Source organism: Carlito syrichta, unplaced genomic scaffold, assembly GCF_000164805.1.
Source record: "Carlito syrichta isolate Samal-C Ts95f unplaced genomic scaffold, Tarsius_syrichta-2.0.1 Scaffold305827, whole genome shotgun sequence".
Lineage (NCBI taxonomy): Eukaryota > Metazoa > Chordata > Mammalia > Primates > Tarsiidae > Carlito > Carlito syrichta.
Genome location: NW_007249923.1, coordinates 795,311 through 814,746, shown reverse-complemented (window position 1 = coordinate 814,746; position 19,436 = coordinate 795,311). Strand labels below are relative to the sequence as shown.

The 19,436-nt window shown below is 37.3% G+C and overlaps 1 protein-coding gene across 1 annotated transcript in view; it reads right to left on the bottom strand.

Annotated features, from left to right (window-relative positions):
• Window positions 1-4,230: 4,230 nt before the first annotated feature.
• The window catches only part of VPS8 (VPS8, CORVET complex subunit), a gene marked incomplete at its 3' end in the record, with an annotated part of 188,224 nt that continues 173,018 nt past the window's right edge, over window positions 4,231-19,436 (bottom strand). Inside the window, exons 39-41 of the mRNA XM_021714853.1 lie at window positions 12,192-12,281; window positions 6,957-6,999; window positions 4,231-4,334 (exon numbers count right to left, since the gene is read on the bottom strand). Of these exons, the coding sequence (XP_021570528.1) occupies window positions 4,231-4,334; window positions 6,957-6,999; window positions 12,192-12,281 (237 nt within the window). The remainder of the gene's footprint in view (window positions 4,335-6,956; window positions 7,000-12,191; window positions 12,282-19,436) is intronic.

Below are 19,436 nucleotides of genomic sequence, written 5' to 3'. Positions count from 1 at the left end.
AACCACACTGAGATACCACCTAACTCCAGTCAGAATGGCAATTATCAACAACTCAAAAAATAACAGCTGCTGGAGAGGGTGTGGTGAAAAGGGAACACTTCTACACTGTTGGTGGGAGTGTAAACTAGTGCAACCTCTGTGGACAGCAGTGTGGCGATTCCTAAAAGCTCTAAAAATTGACCTTCCATATGACCCTGCAATCCCCCTACTGGGAATATACCCTGAAGAACACAAATCACTCTATAAAAAAGATACCTGCACACGTATGTTTATCGCAGCATTGTTCACAATAGCAAAAACCTGGAAACAACCATGCTGCCCATCAAAAGAGGACTGGATTAAAAAAATGTGGTACATATACACGATGGAATACTACGCAGCCATAAAAAAGAACAAAATCATGAATTTCGCTGCAACCTGGATGGAACTAGAGTCTATAATACTGAGTGACCTCTCACAAAAACAAAAATCCGAATATCACATGTTCTCACTCATATAATGGACCTTGAACATCCAATGCAATACTATGAGAAAATGACGGATGGTACTGGGAAACTATGGGGGGGGAGGGGGATGGGATTAACAGTAGCAAATATCTGTCGGGGGATGGGAAAACACTTCTTATCTACAGGGTCCTGAATGAAACATCACTGTACACCTAACCTTTAACTGTACCCCACAAAACCATAATAAAAAATACTGATTAATGAAAAAATAAATAAATAAATAAATAAATAAAAAATTCAAAATGATATTTTAAAAACTTAGAATCAAAAGAACACCAACAATACAAATAAATCAGAAAACAATTCATGATTTGAATGAGAAAGTCAACATTGAAATAGATATATTTTTAAAAAATCAAACAGAAATACTTGAAAACTATAAAAACAGGCCAGGCTCAGTGGCTCAGCCTGTAATCCCAGCACTTTGGGAGGCCGAGGTGAGTGGACTGTCTGAGCCCACAGGTTCGAGACCCGCCTGGGCAACTTGGAGAGACCTCATCTCTACAATAAATCAAAAATCAGCCAGGCGTGGTAGCGCGCACCTGTAGTTCCAGCTACTCGGAAGGCTGAGGCGGAAGGATTACCGGAGCCCAGCAGGTCGAGGATGCAGCGGCAGGGAGCGGCCATTGCATTCCCGTCTGAGTGACAGAGTGAGACTCCAACTCAAAAAAAAAAAAAGGAAACTATAAAAACAGAAAAACTACGAAATTCTGACAAAAATTAAAGGAGACACGAACAAGTGAAATGACATTCCCTGCTCATAGATCAAAACAATCAACATTGTTAAAATGACCACACTACCCAAAGCAATCTATAAATTCAATGCAATCCCTATCAATACCAATGACATTTTTTACATAAGTAGAAAAAGCAATCCTCAAATTCATATGGAACCACAAAAGAGCCCAAATAGCCAAAGCAATCCTGAGCAAAAAGGACAAGACTTCAAAATCACAGGCAACGAAAACATAAATAGACAAATAGGGTTATGCTAAATTAAAAAGCTTCTGCACAGCAAAGAAAGCAATCAAAAGAGTGAAGAAACAACATACAGAATGGTAGAAAATATCTGCAAACTATTCATCCAACAAGGAACTAATATCCAGAATATAAAAGGAACTCAAACATTTTAACAGCAAAAAACAAATAACCTCATTAAAAATGATCTAGTAATCCCATTAAAAAGGGCAAAGAATACGAATAGATATTTCTCAAAACAAAACAAATAGCCAACAGGTATATGAAAAAATGTTCAACATTACTAATCATCAAGAAAAATCATAATGAGATAAAACACCTCACACTTAGAATGGCTATTATAAAAAAAATAAGTGTTGGTAAGGATGTGGAGAAAAGGGAACCCTTGTACACTGTTAATGGGAATGCAAATTAGTATAGCCATTATAGAAAACAGTATGAGGGGCCTGTAAGAAACTAAAACTAGAACTACCATGTGATCCAGCAATCCCACTATTGGGTATTTATCCAAAGGAAGGAAATCAGTATATCAGCACTATTCACAATAACCAAGACATGGAATCAATCTGTTAATTAACAGATTAATGGATGGAGAAAATTTAATGCATATATACAATAAAATGCTATTTGGCCATAAAAAAGAATGAAATCCTGTCATTTGCAGCAACACAGATGGAACTGGAGGCCATTATGTCAAATGAAATAAGCCAGGCACAGAAAGATAAATATGTCAAGTTCTCACTTATAGTTGTATGTGGGAACTAAAAAAGCTGATCTCATAGAGGTAGAGAGTAGAATGATTGATTGCCAGAAGCAAGTATGGGTGGGATGGGGGGATGAATACAGATTTGTTAATGGGTACAAACATACAATTAGATAGAAGTAATAAGTCCTAATGTTTGATAGTACAGTAGAGTGACTATAGTTAACAATAATTTATTGTATACTTCAAAATAGCTAGAAGACCTTAAATATTCCTAACATATAAATGATAAATACTTGAGGTGACAGTTCTCCTAAATACCCTAATTGATCACTGCATGTTGTATACCTCTATCAAAATTATCACACGAACCTCATAAATATATACAATTATTGCGCATCAATTAAAACATCAACAAAAATAATACTTCAGCAGTTTTGCATAAGCTTCCTAGAGAAACCTGAGTACTATATTTTTAAAAGCAAGCATTATTTGATCAAATTTTCCTCTAATTGTATCAACTTAGGCAGACAAAAAATATCTAAAGTAATGTTCACCAAATGATAATGATGGTTTTTTCTGGGTGATGAAATGAATATATTGTAATTTTAAAAATTCTTCTGTGTGTAACTTTATGAATTCAGTGATTTTAAGAATGATGAGTATGTATCATTTCACAAGTTTCTTTTATGGCCGGGTGTGGTGGCTCAAGCCTGTAATCCCAGCACTTTGGGAGGCCGAGGCGAGAGGATTGCCTGAGCCGAGGTGTTAGAGACCAGCCTGGGAAACTTGGTGAGACCTTGTATCTACAATAAATAAAAAAGTTAGCTGGCCATGGTGGCGCATGCCTGTAGTTCCAGCTACTTGGAAGGCTGAGGTGCATGGACTGCTTGAGCCCAGTAGGTCAAGGCTGCTGTGGCCGTGAATGTGCCACTACACTACAGTCTGGGCTACAGAGTAAGATTCCAACTCAAAAAAAAAAAATTTCTTTTAATAAAGAAAAGAGTCACATCTATATGCAAATGTGTTTGTTATATACAATTTATATTCTAAAGAGTTTTCAGAATTTGTGACCCTGAAAAATCTTTGACAAAACTTAAAGGGGAAATTTACTCACCTCATAAGAACAGAAAATATACCAAGATTTATTATTCTCATTGTAACATGTAAGGCTAAATGTATATAAAAAAATTAACCTGTTTCCCATTTATAAAACACAAGCAGTAGAAAGAAGCCAGGCAGTGTTGAGTCAGAGGCCTGAGCCCTGGAGGGCCGGGCATAGAGGAGTTAAGCCGTATCATGATATAACTTTACTTAAAATTACCTCAATTTAACTGTCAAATCACCTCTTGCCCTCTTGGCTTCTGCTTCATGCTGTGACTCCCACCAGCACCTGGTGCTCAACTATACCTCCTTTAATTTTTTCTTCCTTTGTGCAATGTGGGATCTATTACAATAGTGGTTCCAACCTTGGCTGCACATTAGAATCACGGAGAAAGCTTTAAAACATACTGATGGCTGGCCCAGCCCCAGAGACTTTAATTGATCTGGGATGCAGCCTGAGTAATGATATTTTTCAAAGCTCCCAGGTGAGTCAGATGTGCAACCAAGGTTAAGAACTACTATATCATAGCTTTCTTTGACCTTTTTTCAGCTTTCTCTGTATCCCTTGAGGGCTTTCCTATAGTTGTTCATGCTCACTTTTATCAACAGAGAAAAGGAGAGATGATAAATGACGACATATCTATGGTGCCATTGCAAGGAATATACAAAATCTCAGTTCAAAGAGAACAGGGACTTCTAGCATTCATGCACCTAAGTTTTGCAGCACAGCCAAGTCTAAGAATATAAAGCCTTTGGAGAGAACAAAGAGGCCACACACTCTTTATAATAACTTCAGGAGTCTTATACTCCTGGGGGCTGTAAAAAGTGATTAAAATCCAGTTGAATTAAACTCAGATGGCTGTAAGGGCAATGGAAATAGAATTAATTCGTACTTTCAGACAAGACTAGGCTTTAAATGCCTAAACAGTAATTACCTACCTCTCGTTGCTGCTGGTTCAAATTATGTGAATTTCTCTGGCAAAGAGCAATTGTCTCTACCATAGTATTTTCAACATGCTTCAATGAAGGATTCTCTTTGGCATCTAGATTCAGAAAAAAAGTATAAACATCACTTAAGAATATATCACTAATAATCTCAGAGCTACTGTGAAAAGTTAAACTTTTTTTAATTGCATAGCTTTAGTTATCCATTATCATTCATAAAACTTGAAAAACCAAGGTTTAGTAGATTAAAATAGATCGTTCTGTGCAATAGGAGTTCTTCATATAAATGTTTGACATTCATAGTACACATAAAACACGTCATACTGAGCATTTCTATATGCTTTAGCTAGGAAAATTCCCAATCATCTTTTGTGGATTCATTAGTAGAGAGATCATCCTTCACCTTTCTTGTTCTACCATCTCTCCCTCAGCCTAATTCTTAAATGCAGATGTTCCCCCAAGTTACTACCACAGGCTCTGTTATTTTCTCTTTCAATGATTTAAGCCACTCTTGTGGTTTCAGCTCTCATGTCAGATAAACAGCTTTAGCCTCCAGAATATGCAGGTTGAATTTCTTAATCACCCTTGGGTATTTATCTCCACGTGAATTTTCTATAAGCACTTTGAACTCTGCATGTGTAAAACCCAACTTATTTTTCATTTCAAACCTGTTCCTTCCCCCACATTTCCCAATCAAGTTAATGGAACCATCATCTTTAAGTCAACCAGTTTATAATCTTCATCATCTTTGATGTTTCCTTATCTTTCACCCTGTATATTCAAATACATTTGCTAGCATGTATTGATTTTGCTAACATATTGCTCACAATGTTTACCCTGGTGGAGCTCTTATTAATCACCTCATCTACACTACTGCAACAGACTCTTAATTGAACTTTTAACTTCCAAATCTTGCCTCCCTCATTCTCTTATATACTATCACTAGGTTTTTCTTAAGTACAAGTTTATACAGATCATCCCTTCCACAAAAACCATCAAAGATTCCAAATTCTTAAAAACAGAATATAAATAAGCCTCTGATACTAAGTAAACAGAGTAAAGACTGGGCTCATCTCATCCTCTGTGCTCTGGTGCCAAAAAAGATTTACTAGAATACCAGATGGTCAAGATACAATGCAGATCCTATCATTTAGGACCTAATTATAAAAAAATGTAGATGAGAAATCTACAGATAATTAGGGTAAAGGTATATTAGGGAAAGGTGTGGATCAAGAAATGTGTTTTGTGGAAAAGAGGTAGGATAACCTGAAAAAAAAAAATCACCTATCAAACGATTCCCTGAAGGCTACTTTTAAAATGTCAAGGAATATGAAAACAACCTAATTAAAAAATGGGTAAAAAACCTGAAGAGACATTTCTCCAAATAAGATAAGCAAATGGCCAAAATACACATGAAAAGATGCTAAACATCACTAATCATTAGAGAAATGAAAATCAAATCCACAATTAGATATCACCTCACATACATATGGATGGCTATTATTTTAAAAACCCAGAAAATAAGTATTGGCAAGCATGTGGAGAAATTGGAACCCTTGTGCACTGTTGGTGGGAATGTAAAATGAAGCAGCCACTATGAAAAACAGTATGGCAGTTCTTCAAGAAATTAAAAATAGAATTACTATTTGATCCAGCAATCCCACTTCTGGTTATATAACCCCCCAAAATTGAAGACAGGTCTTGAAGAGATAGTGTACACTCACATTGATAGTGGCATTATTCACAACAGACAAAAGGAGGGAGTAGCCCAAATGTCCACCAGATATGAGTGGGTAAATAAAATGTGGTATATACATAAAATGGAATTTTATTCGGCCTTAAAAAGGAAATTCTGACACATGCTAGCTAGAACATTTATGATTCTTATGTTAAATGAAATAAGCCAGGCACAAATGGACAGATATTGTATAATTTCATTCATATGAGATCTTAGAGTAATCAAATTCAGCAAAAGAATGATGGAAGCAGAAAGTAAAACAGTGATTTCTAGGGTGTGGGGCTAGGGGAAAATGGGGTAGTTGTTGCTTAATGGGTAGAGATTTTTTGTCTGGAAAGATGAAAATATTTGGAGGTGGATAATGGTGACAGTTGCATAATAATGTGAATATACTCATTGTCACCGATACACTTTAAAAGAGTTAAAATTGTAAACTTTATGTTAAGTATATTTTAACACAATTTTTAAAAATAATTTTTAAAAAAATGTCAAGGAATATGATGGAAATTTTACATCAATCTGTCACAAGCCAATCAAGATTCCAAACTGTCAAGTTTTACTGTTTCAGACTAAAACTGTATAAATTTAACTTGACATAAGTTATTACTCATTGATCAGAAACTGATTTGCTGGTGTTTGGCACATTACAGTAATTTTTAGGATGTTAGTTATGTACCTCATTTAAACATAACCAAATCATAAGTACAAAATATAACCAAAAAGATAATCAATGAACAGTGCTCAATTTTCTGTACATTTAACTCCACTGACAATTATCATCACAAAGCCACAACAGTTTATATGATTTCCTCTTATGAACTTGAAAACTATATAAAAGTTTGATCCATGTTAAAGTGGACAAACAGTAATTGTGCAGATATGCCAATGTAATTATTACATAATAAATGCAATTTATTAAATAACATCTTTCAAAACACAGGGTCCACAAAGAAAAAAATGTAAATTACACTCAAGAACTTACTTTCACCTTGATGTGTTACCTCTTGAAGTTTGCTTTGTAGTCTCTAGGAGGTAAAAAGAATACAGGAGTTAAAAGGAACACTTTTATATCTACCTACCAAGTACTTGAATTAACATATTTTAAAAGTCGAACCCTTAAAAAGGTTATTAAGACTATCCCCCAGCCGGGCTCAGTGGCTCAGCCTGTAATCCCGTGCTTTGGGAGGCTGAGGTGAGTGGATTGCCTGAGCCCACGGGTTCGAGACCTGCCTGGGCAGGCGAGACCTCATCTCTACAATAAATTAAAAAAAAAATCAGTTGGGCGAGGTATCGCGTGCCTGTAATTCCGGCTACTTGGAAGGCTGAGGTGGAAGGATCTCCGAAGCCCAGCAGGTCGAGGCTGCAGTGGCTGGGAGCGGCCACTGCACTCCAGTCTGAGCGACAGAGTGAGACTCCAACTCAAAAAAGAGAATATCCCCCACAAAAAACCCCTTGGCTCCCATCACCTTCTACCATGAGTAAAAGAGGGATGAGTGGCAAAAATGAAAATAAAAAAAGTCCCTTACTGTCACTCAGAAGTGAATTCTTATATATATAGAAATCATAGCTAGCAGTACGGCAGGGGACCCAAAAGATCAAGTAGTATTTGTTCTGCCCTACTTTTGCTTCTGTTATACCACCACATAGTCATCATTGACATTCTCTAGGCATAGTAATGAGGATTAGAATTTATCTATGCTTTGGATCAAGGAGTAAAATGCATACTGGGTGATACAGTTTGGATATCCATGTGATCCCTGGGGCCTAATGGAAAGTGTTGCGATCATGGGGGAGTATCACTCATGAATGTCTTGGTGGTCTCACCGAGGTAATGAGTGAGTTTTCCTTCTTTTAGCTCATGTGAGAGCTGTCTGTTCAAAAGAACGTGGCATCTTCCCTCTTCTCTCTCACTCACTCTCTCACCATGTGATGCACTGGCTCCCCTTGGCTCCCATCACCTTCTACCATGAGTAAAAGTTTTCTGAGGCCCTCCCCAGAAGCAGATGCTGGCATCATGCTTCTTGTACAGCCTGCAGAACTATGACCCGAGTAAACCTCTTCTCTTTATAAATCACCCAGCCTCAGATATTCCTTTATAGCAATGCAAAAAAAAAAAAAGACAAATACACTGGATTATAGGAAGAGGGGGTGGGTTAGATGGGTGGGAATGAAACGAACATCTGAAGCCTATCCCCTTAACATAGAGCACAGCTTCGCGTGTGATGTCTCTTTTTTTTTTTTTTTTTTTTTTTTTTTTTTTGAGTTGGAGTCTCACTCTGTCGCCAAACTGGAGTGCAGTGGCCGCTCCCGGCCACCGCAGCCTCGACCTGCTGGGCTCCGGCGATCCTTCCGCCTCAGCCTTCCGAGTAGCCGGAATTACAGGCGCGCGCTACCACGCCCGGCTGATTTTTTGATTTATTGTAGAGATGAGGTCTCGCTGCCCAGGCGGGTCTCGAACCCGCGGGCTCAGGCAATCCTCTCACTTCAGCCTCCCAAAGGCGCGGGATTACAGGCTGAGCCACCGAGCCCGGCTGTGTGATGTCTCTTAAATAAGTAGTTGTAGTGTCCATGGCTCTACTAAATTCTAGATCCTTAGACACCCTTAACTGATATTCCAGTGGCTTCTTAACATAGATTGAAGCTGAAGTCTAATATACATTGAAGGTATACATTTATACCCTCTACCCAAAATTTCTTTTCTTGGGGTCCCTAACAGGTTAAATATTATAGAATTTTAAGCCATAGGTTTTTAGCTAATAGGCTATAAATAAGCTTATAAACTAAAATCCCTCTCACTCACCTCATACCATATGCAAATGATCAATAACTTCTCAAACCTATCCCGTTGTTCTCTCCATTACCACTGCCATACCCAGTTCAAGCCCTCATTGACTCACACCTCTGCTATTGCAGGGGCCTCCCAGATGCTCTCTGCTTTCAGTTTTTCCTCTCCTCTATATCTCACTGTCTCCTACCAACTCCCCATGGCCATAAGTCTTTATGAAACAGACAACATCACGTCAGCTTCTTGCTTAAACCTTTAGTTCATCCCACATGACAAGAGGATTAGTCACAATTCTTTAGTGTGTCCTACAAAATCTGTCTAAATCTGTACCTAGTCTTTGTTTCTGCCTGACCTTCCTATATATCGTATAGTTGAGCCCTAGTAAAGCTGTTGGCACTCTCCTAGTAGTCCATACTTCTTTGCTTTGTAATCCTAAACCTGTGCAGATGATGGCCTTATTTATCACAATGCATCTCCTTCTCTCATCTATGTCAGGAATACTTTTACTATTATTTACAACTAGATTCATGGCATCCCCAACAAAAGCATTGCAAGAAAAAAAGAAATATAAGGGTAATTTACAGATTAATAGAGATTAAGAGCCTATGCAAAGCCTCTGTGGATTATTCTTCCTAGCCTGTTTTAGAATCATATGGTTAGAAAGAAACTAGAAGCCAATATGGAACAGTTTTTGATACAAGTGTGATATCCCTAATCTATTCCTAGCTAGATGATAATATTTTTTAAAACTGCTGTACTACTTCGCACCCATCAGGATAGCTACCATCAAAAAAACAATAAGTGTTGGCAAGGATGTAGAGAAACGGAAAAACCCTTGTGTATTGCTGGTGGAGATGTAAAATGGCAAAGTTGCTATGGAAAACAGTATGGTAATTTCTCAAAAAATTAAAATTAGAATTACTATTTGATCCCACAATTCTACTTCTGGATATATACTCAAAATAAATAAAAGTAGGAATTGAAAAAGATATCTGTACAACCATGTTCAGAGCAGCATTATTCACAACAGCCAGAAGGTGAAGGCACCCCAACTATTCACTGAAGGATGAATGGGCAAACAAAATGTGGTATAATGGAATATTATTCAGCCTAAAAAAGAAAGAAAATTCTGATATATGTTACAACATGGATAAACCTGAGTGAAATAAACCAGACACTAAAGGAAAAATATTGTATGAGTCCACTTATAAGAGGTACCTGGAGTAGCCAAATTCACAGAATCAGAATCAGAAAGTAGAATGGCAATTGTCAAGGACTGAGGGTGGGTCAGGGAATAGGGGGTGATTGTTTAATAGGTACAGAGTTTCAGAATGGGGGATGAAAATATTGTGTAGACAGATGGTGTGATGGTTGTACAACGGTGTGACCATAGTTAATGCCAGTGAACTACACACTTTAAAATGGTTAACATGATAAATCTTATGTATACTTTACAATACATTTTTTTGGTTGTTTGTTGTTGTTGTTGTTGTTGTTGTTTTTAAGAGTTGGAGTCTCACTCTGTCGCCCAGACTGGAGTACAGTGGCCGCTCCCGGCCACCGCAGCCTCGACCTGCTGGGCTCCAGCGATCCTTCCGCCTTAGCCTTCCAAGTAGCCAGAATTACGGGCGCGTGCTACCACGCCTGGCGTACAATACATTTTTTAATTAGAAATTTTTTTAATTGAACAGAAAGTATTGGTGATAATATGAAACAAGGAAAATTCTTTTTTTTTTTTTTTCACTTTTATTTTACAGATGTAGGGTACAATTCGGGTTTAGGTATACAAATGGTCATTTTACAAATAAAGTTTGGGCCTTATTTTGGTCCCCACTTCACCTGATTTGAGATCAGGTACACTTATTGATGAAGCGTGCCTCCCCGTCAAACCGGCAGTTTCCCACTACTACCGATCCCTTTCTTATAGTAATATGATAATTGTTCAGGGTCTGCTTATGAGGAAGAACATGTGGTACTCAGTTCTTTGTTTCTATAACAGATCACTGAGTATTACAGACTCTAAGTCTATCCAAGCTGCCGTGAAGTTCATAATTCTGTCCTCCTTTATGGCAAAACTTTTTTTTTTTTTGAGTTAGAGTCTCACTCCTTCACCCAGGCTGGAGTGCAGTGGCACGCACACTCATAGCCACCCCAGCGTCGACCTTCTGGGTTCCAGCGATCCTTTTGCCTCAGCCTTCTGAGTAGTCGGAACTATAAATGCACTACCATGCCAGGCTATTTTTGATTTATTGTAGAGACAAGGTCTCATCAAGTTGCCTGGGCTGGTCTTGAACGCGCAGGCTCAGGAAATCCACTCGCCTCAGCCTCCCAAAGTGCTGGGATTACAGGCTGAGCCACCAACCCCGGCCTATGGCAAAACTCTTACACACTACTGGTGGGAGTATAAAACTGTACAACCACTTTGGAAAGAGGTCTGACAATTTCTTATAAAACTATTCTATAACCCAGCAATTCCAATCCTTGGTATTAACTTATGGGAAATAAAAACATTTGTGTAACAAAAAGACCTATACAATAGTGATAATTCATAGTAGTCAAAAACCAGAAACAACCCAGGTGTCCACCAACAGAAGAGTGAATAAACAACCCATGGTTACTCACACAATTAGATACTACTCCACAACAAAAGGAACAAACTATGATATCCAATAATGAAGATAAATCTCAAAACCATTATGCTGGGTGAAAGAATTGCAGAAAGAATACCTCTGTGGTGGTGAAAAAAATCAGATTAGCTCTCTCTGGGAGAATGGGGAGATGGGAGCAGAAATTGACTGTGAAGGACCACTGAGGGAACTTTCCAGGGTATAGGTAATCACCTCTATCTTGTTATTGACTTGGGTTACACAGGTGTATACATTTGTCAAAAATTCATCAAATGGAGCAGGGCACAGTGGCTCACGCCTGTAATCTCAGCACTTTGGGAGGTGAAGGTGAGAGGTCTGTCTGAGCCCAGGAATTAATGAACAGCCTAGGCAACTTGGTGAGAACTCATCTCTACAATAAATAAAAAAAATTTAGCAGGCTGTGGTGGCACATGTCTGTAGTTCCAGCTACTTGGAAGGCTGAAGTGGAAGGACTGCCTGAGCCCAGAAGGTCAAGGCTGCAGTACCTGTGATCATGCAACTGCACTCCAGCCTAGGCAACAGAGTGAGATTCAAACAACAACAACAAAAAAATTCATCAAATGGTACACATTAGACATCATGTGTTTTTTACTGTATGTAAATTGACCTTTAAAAAATGCCACAAAGAAATATTGAAGTCTAGTCCATGATACGAATGATAAAAATATTCAGGGGTAAAATGTACCATTGTCTGCAATTTACTTTGAAACAAAAGAAATTAAGATGGATTGATGAACAGAGGAATAGACAGAAATATAATGAAACAAATACAGTAAAATGTTACCTCTAACATTATTAAGAAGGCACCATGAATATCTCCTTTCTTTTCCAATAGATAAGCAGTGACTTCATGAAGCTGATATGTCTGAGTAATCTAGAAAAAAAGAGAAGGTGAATATTTTTGTTCACAAATCTTGTTTGCAGAGTGGAAGATCCCAGTAAGGATGAAAAAAACCATATGATAAATAATGAATTCATCCTTAACAGTATGCTATTTTACAGTATGATTTGCAAATAATTGACTTTCCAGTATTATAGTGGCTCATTTGGCAGCTTTAATTGGCCCAAATTCATTCATTTTTTTCACTTATTTATTTTTAAAAACTTTTACACATCTGAATGAGGTATATACATATCAAGAAAAGTTCGGTGGCTCAGCCTGTAATCCCAGCACTTTGGGAGGCTGAGGTGAGTGGATTGCCTGAGCCAGCCGGTTCGAGACCTGCCCAGGCAACTTGGTGAGACCTTATCTCTACAATAAATCAAAATATTAGCCGGGCGTGGTAGCGTGCGCCAGTAATTCTGGCTACTCGGAAGGCTGAGGCAACAGAGTGAGACTCCAACTCAAAAAAAAAAAAAAAAAAAGACAGAAATGACAGAAAGCAAATAATGGAGAAACAATAGAGAGGTTTAACAAACTCCAATGTAGCTTTTTAAAAAAGATTAATAAAGTTAAAAAAAAAAAACTTAGAAGAAAAAAGGGGCTCTTTGCCTGCCGCTGATTTACAAGGGGCAGAGGCGTGGGTGAGTTCAAGATTTTGCATCTCCCATAATCCACCGTGATGGCTGAGGAAGGTATCGCAGCTGGAGGTGTAATGGACGGGAACACTGCTTCACAAGAGGTGCTGAAGATCGCCCTCATCCATGACGGCCTAGCACATGGAATTCGCAAAGATGCCAAAACCTTAGATAAGGGCCAGGCCCATCTCTGTGTGCTTGCATCCAACTGTGATGAGCCTATGTATGTCAAGTTGGTGGAGCCCTTTGTGCTGAACACCAAATCAACCTAATTAAGGTTGATGAGAACAAGAAATTAGGGGAATGGGTAGGCCTGTGTAAAACTGAGAAACGGAAAGTCCGATAAAGTGGTTGGTTGAAGTTGTATAGTAAAGGACTATGGCAAAGAATCTCAGACCAAAGATGCCATCGAAGAGTAACTTGCATGCAAGCAATCAATAAATAAAACTTTGGCTCATGTTCTTCAAAAAAAAGAAAAAAGGGAAGCACAATTAACATGTTAAAAGTTTAACAAATCGAAGGAAAAAAGTGATTATCTCAATAAATGAATGAAAAGCATTTGGTAAAATGCAGCACACATTCATAACAAAAATAAAATCAAAACAAATACTCTCACTCAAACAGGGTGTATAATTTTCTTAACTTTAAAAAAATTATCTATCAGAACCCTGCAATAAATATTATATTAAATGTAAAATATTAGATATATTCCCTTTAAGTTAGGGACAATGTTTGAAGGTACATTATCACTGCTTCTATTCAACAATATCCTAGAGCTCCTAGACATCTGCTCAAAGAAAAAAACTGTAAAATTGAAATTAAAATAAAACGGCCATTATACTTAGAAAATATTGTCATAAAAAAATCTAGAAACTCTTTGAACTGAAAAGAATTCAACCTGGTTGCTAGGTACAAAACAATGTACAAAAGTTAATAACACTTTAATATAGGAGCAGCAATCAAGAAAAAAAGATCATCTCAAAAAATCTCCTTGTACAATGTTAACAAAAACTATCACATATCTATGAACAAATTTAATATGTGCAGGAATCTTATATAAACATTATAAAACCTCATCGAAGAATATAAAAGGCATTTTAAAAAGGCAATCATATTTCTGAGTAAGAAGAAACAATGCCATAGAGATGTCACTTCTCCCTAAATTAGTCTATAAATCCAATGTATTTTTTAAATAAAAATTCCAGAAGGTTTGTTTCTTTTAAAAGGACCTGACAATGTGATCTCTAAATTGATGAGAAATAATAAGAGAGGAAAAGTGGCCAAAGTATTTTAAAGAAAAAGAATAAGGAGGTAGGATTCTTTTTCCTAATAAGTCTATTGAAAAGCTGTATTAAATAAAATATGAGGTATAGAGAAAGACCGCATAGAGAAAGACAACCAAAGGAACAGAACAGACCCACAAATAGATCCAAACACATTAAAGAGTTTGTTATATGGCAGTATGGAATTAAAAATCAGTGAGGAAAGGATAATAAAATGCCACATGGACCATTAGCCATCATGTGGAAAAAAAGATATAAATCCCTCTTTTGATCATCCTGCAAAAATAAATTCCAAATGGCTTAGAAGCCTAACTGTAAGAAGCTAAACTATAAACTTATATAAGAGAATATCCTTTATGCTATCAAAATAGGAAAGGAAATAAGACATATACACATACACACAAACAAGTTTTAAAGGAAAAGATTCATAAATTAAAATCAGAGTCACTAAAAACCAAGTTAAAAGATGTGCCATGACAGATTGGAAGAAAGCATCTCCAACACATAAAATCAGTACAAGATTAGAGATCCAGAAATTAGAACGAACTTCTAGAACTCCATATGAGAAGGGCAGAAACTCAATAGAAAAATGTAAATGTCATGAATAGATAATTCAGAGAAAAGAAAATCTTAAGGGACATTAAACACATGCAAAGATATTCAATGTCATGAGTAACCAATAATATCCATCACACTGGCAAAAATTAAAAAGTCTAAAGATAGTGGACATCAGCAAGGATGTAAAAAATAGCAAATATAAACACTTGATAAGAATAGAAAGACTTAGGAAATCAATGTGGCAATATCAGTAGAACTAAGCTACTCTATTGTCTAAACAATTCAATTTTCAGATATATTACTTAGAGAAACTTCATATGGGTACACAAGAAAATATGTACAAGGATGTACACTGTAACACTGTTTATAATAGCGAAAGATTGGGGGAAAATGTCTATCAACAAGGAAATAAACAAATTGGTATATTCACTAGATATACTATTCCATGACCATTAAATGGATGAAGTAGAGAACATGCATAAAAATTAATTAAAAAACAACTAGTGAAAACAGCAATTTGCAATAGAATACATACTGCATATCATTAAAACAAAATTTAAAAAATATAAAACTATATCACATATTTTATAAGTGTATACATACATAAAAAAAATTTTAAACATGAATTGGAAGAATAAACAACAATTTAGGATGGTGATGACCTTAGGGGAGACAGGGGACCAAGAGAAAAAAAGGGTGCCTGATTTTTAAAATAAAAAACAAGCCGGGCTCCGTGGCTCAGCCTGTAATCCCGCACCTTGGGAGGCTGAGGTGAGTGAATTGCCTGAGCCCGCGGGTTCGAGACCCACCTGGGCAACTTGGTGAGACCTCATCTCTACAACAAATCAAAAAATTAGCCGGGTGTGGTAGTGCGCGCCCGTAGTTCCAGCTACTTGGAAGGCTGAGGCAGAAGGATCGCCAGATGGTATGGTGGCCAGAAGCGGCCACTGCACTCCAGTCTGGGTGACAGAGATAGACTCCAACTCAAAACAAAAACAAAAACAAAAACAACAACAACAACAACAACAATAATAAGACAACAAAGACCTGAAACCAGTAATGGCAAAATGTTAACAATTATAAAACTGGGTTAGTGGGCATATACGTATTTCATATTCAGCATATTTCTGTATATTTTAAATGTTTCATAATTAAAATTTTTTTTAAAGTATGTGGGTAATTCAGGAGATACAGAAAAGACAAGTTCTCGGTGGCTCAACCTATAATCTCAGCATTTTGGGAGGCTGAGGTGAGTGAATTGCCTGAGCCCACGGGTTTGAGACTCGCCTGAGCAACTTGGCAAGACCTCATCTTTACAGTACATCAAAAATTAGCCGGACATGGTAGCATGTGCCTGTAGTTCTGGCTACTTGGAAGGCTGAGGCAGAAGGATCGCCGGAGCCCAGCAGGTCAAGGCTGCGGTGCCCGGCAGTGTACCACTGCACTCCAGTCTAGGTGACAGAGTGAGATGCCAACTCAAGAAAAAGAAAAGACAAGTTACTGTTTCAAGTGTTGATAGCAAAGGAAAAGAGATACAGTGATAGTTTAAAAATAAATTTTAAATGCGGAACATATTAAACCAGTATAGATTATCACATGCAAACATTTTCTTTAGAAACAGAAGAAAATAAGGGAAGAAAATCAAGGCAGTTAGTATTCTAAAGCTACTGAATTCTATTTAGCCTATTAAGTTTTATGGCACAAGAAGATTATCTAATCATGAGTATCTGCAAGCAAGAGCTTGGTCTTTTCCTTTCAATATTTTTACTGTATTCCTTTTTCTAGGGTTATTGAGTTGGCTAGAATGTCTATAAAGCTTGATTAATAACAATTTCTACAGAACTGACTTTAATAGAATAAATGGAAATGCAGCTTATCACAGGAAGTAAGAGCATGCACAATGGAGGCAGACTATCTGGTTTCAATCTCAGGAGCTACCATTTACTAGCTATAAATTTATGCAAGTAACTTAATGTGTGCATGTCCTTTTTGCTTTTAATTATCATTTTGGCTAAATGAATTACCATTATTTTACAGTGATCTGTGATCCTACTTTGATCAAGTGTTTTAAACCTTTGACATTCAGCAAAGTCCCCTACATATGAACTTTCAAGTTGTGAACCTTCAAGAGTGTGAATATATGATTGCATATCCAATCACATAAATTAGTTCACATGTTTGGCGTACTTTTCAAGGTATGTACTGTAAGATTAAAAAGCTTTTATGTGTTTGTGTTTTTATGTATTATTTATGTGAAAAGTATTAATTTTTTTTTAGTTGGAGTTTCACTCCATCACCCAGGCTGGAGTGCAATGGCACACTCGTGGTCACCCCAGCATCGACCTACAGGGCTCAGGTGATCCTTCTGCCTCAGCCTTCCAAGAAGCCAGAACTACAGGCATGTTACCAAGCCTGGCTAATTTTTTTATTCATTGTAGAGACCAGGTCTCACCAAGTTGCCCAGGCTAGTCTCAAACCCCTGGGCTCAGGTAATCTTCTTGCCTTGGCCTCCCAAAGTGCTGGGATTATAAACTTCAGCCACCACGCCCAGCCATGAAAAGTATTATAAACCTATTGTATTATAGTACTATATAACCAGTTGTGTTGATTGGGTACCTAGGCTAACTTTGTTGGATTTAACAAACAAATTGGACTTAGGAATGCTCTCAGAACAAAACTCATTTGTATGTAGAGGACTTACTGTATTTGATAGGCTTCTCAAAATCAAATTTCAAATTCTAAAACTGAGTCTTTTTTACCTCAAACCCAACTAGGATGTTGTAAAGGGTTTGTGAAGTATGCAAAAGAGAGATAATAAAGTTTACTTGGTGTGTTAAATTACATGGGGGACACAGTCAAATAATAAATTATGTTTAACCTCCTTTGAGTTATAATTGTATAGATATACTATTAATATATGTTCCAACATTATATGAGATTTTTTAGAAATTTGATGTGTCTTGGTATATGTTATCTGTCATATTTAGGGTTATTATGTTAAATTGTTGTAGACCACAGAAAATAACCAAATTTCCTTGACAATTGAGTCTTCAATCACAGTCATTTAAAGGCCTACTGTTCATGGTTAACTGTTTTATTTTGATGTCTTTTTTCTGAAAGTTCTTTACAAATTCAGAAGTGTTGCATTTTCAAGGAGGTTCACAGAAGAGACAGCAACAAGTACTCTTGAATATAAGTTTCTAATAACTGTGACACCATATATCTCATTGAATTGGGTAAGAATTTCAAAAACTCTAATGGAAAAAAATCTGGACTGATAAAATTGCTAACCCCAAATCCAGAAAAACAAGAATAACATTAGAATGAAGTGACTTTTTAAAATAACTTTAAACGTGGCTGACTCTTTTTATTTTATTTTCAGAACCAAGAAAACTTCTTTTTGGAAGTGGAGAGGTTATCCATAGCATTACAGAGATTTGATAAAGTATACTTTTGTGAGCAAACTAAAATATTTACCTTTCTCTCTACATGATCTTTCTAAAATTTGGCAACTGAGTATTCTTATTCTATAGCAATATAATTATTTCTATAAGTTCAATAAGAATTTGCGATCTTTGTAACAGGACAATTTGAAACACAGGTCATATTATCAAGGCTTTGACTGAGATGTAATTATTTTTAGATATAACCAGTCTGCTTCAAGGAACTAGGCTTAACTTAAAAGACTCGATAAAGCCCTTGGAAAAACTGGCCTGGTACCTTGTCTACACGGTTCCCTTACAAAGTTTTTAGCCTGGCAGAAAGCAAAGACTGTCACTTTTTGACAAGTTCTAGAACCTGAGAATATTTTGGGGATCTCAAGAAAAGAAGAATTCACCCTGGTACTACAGGTACAATCTGATGACAAGTGTGTGGCTTGGCTTCCTAGTCTAGAGAGGAGAGGCTTTTGAAGGTCCAATATGAGATTCCTTAGAAGTTCCAGCAAGGCAGATTTAAAAAGACGCTATGGTCAATCACTCTTCTTGCAGCCTTTATGTATATAATTAGGCCAAATATAATGAGACTAAACTTATTTTACAAATAAACTGGACTTACTGTGATTAATTATCTTTGGTAAAAATGGGAAGAGAGAAAAAATTGTTTCTGAGCCGGGCTCGGTGCCTCAGCCTGTAATCCCGCGTTTTGGGAGGCTGAGGTAAGTGGATTGCCTGAGCCCGCGGGTTCGAGACCCGTCTGGGCAACTTGGCGAGACCTCATCTCTACAATAAATCAAAAAATTAGCTGGGCGTGGTAGCATGCGCCTGCAGTTCCAGCTACTTGGAAGGCTGAGGCGGAAGGATCGCTGGAGCCCAGCAGGTCGAGGCTGCAGTGGCCGGGAACGTGCCACTGCCCTCCAGCCTGGGTGACAGAGAGAGACTCCAACTCAAAAAAAAAAAAAAAATTGTTTCTGGAAAAAAATCTACAGTACATCTGTTATTGGATTCTAGCTCACTGTTTTTGAGGTCTTATTATCTACCTGCAATTTGGACAAAATTTTGAATTTTTAGTTTCCTACAGTATCTAATTCTAACTCCCCATACTAATATTTAAAATATTAGCCGGGTTCGGGGGCTCAGCCTGTAATCCCACGCCTTTGGGAGGCTGAGGTAAGTGGATTGCCTGAACCCGTGGGTTCGAGACCCGCCTGGGCAACTTGGCGAGACCTCATC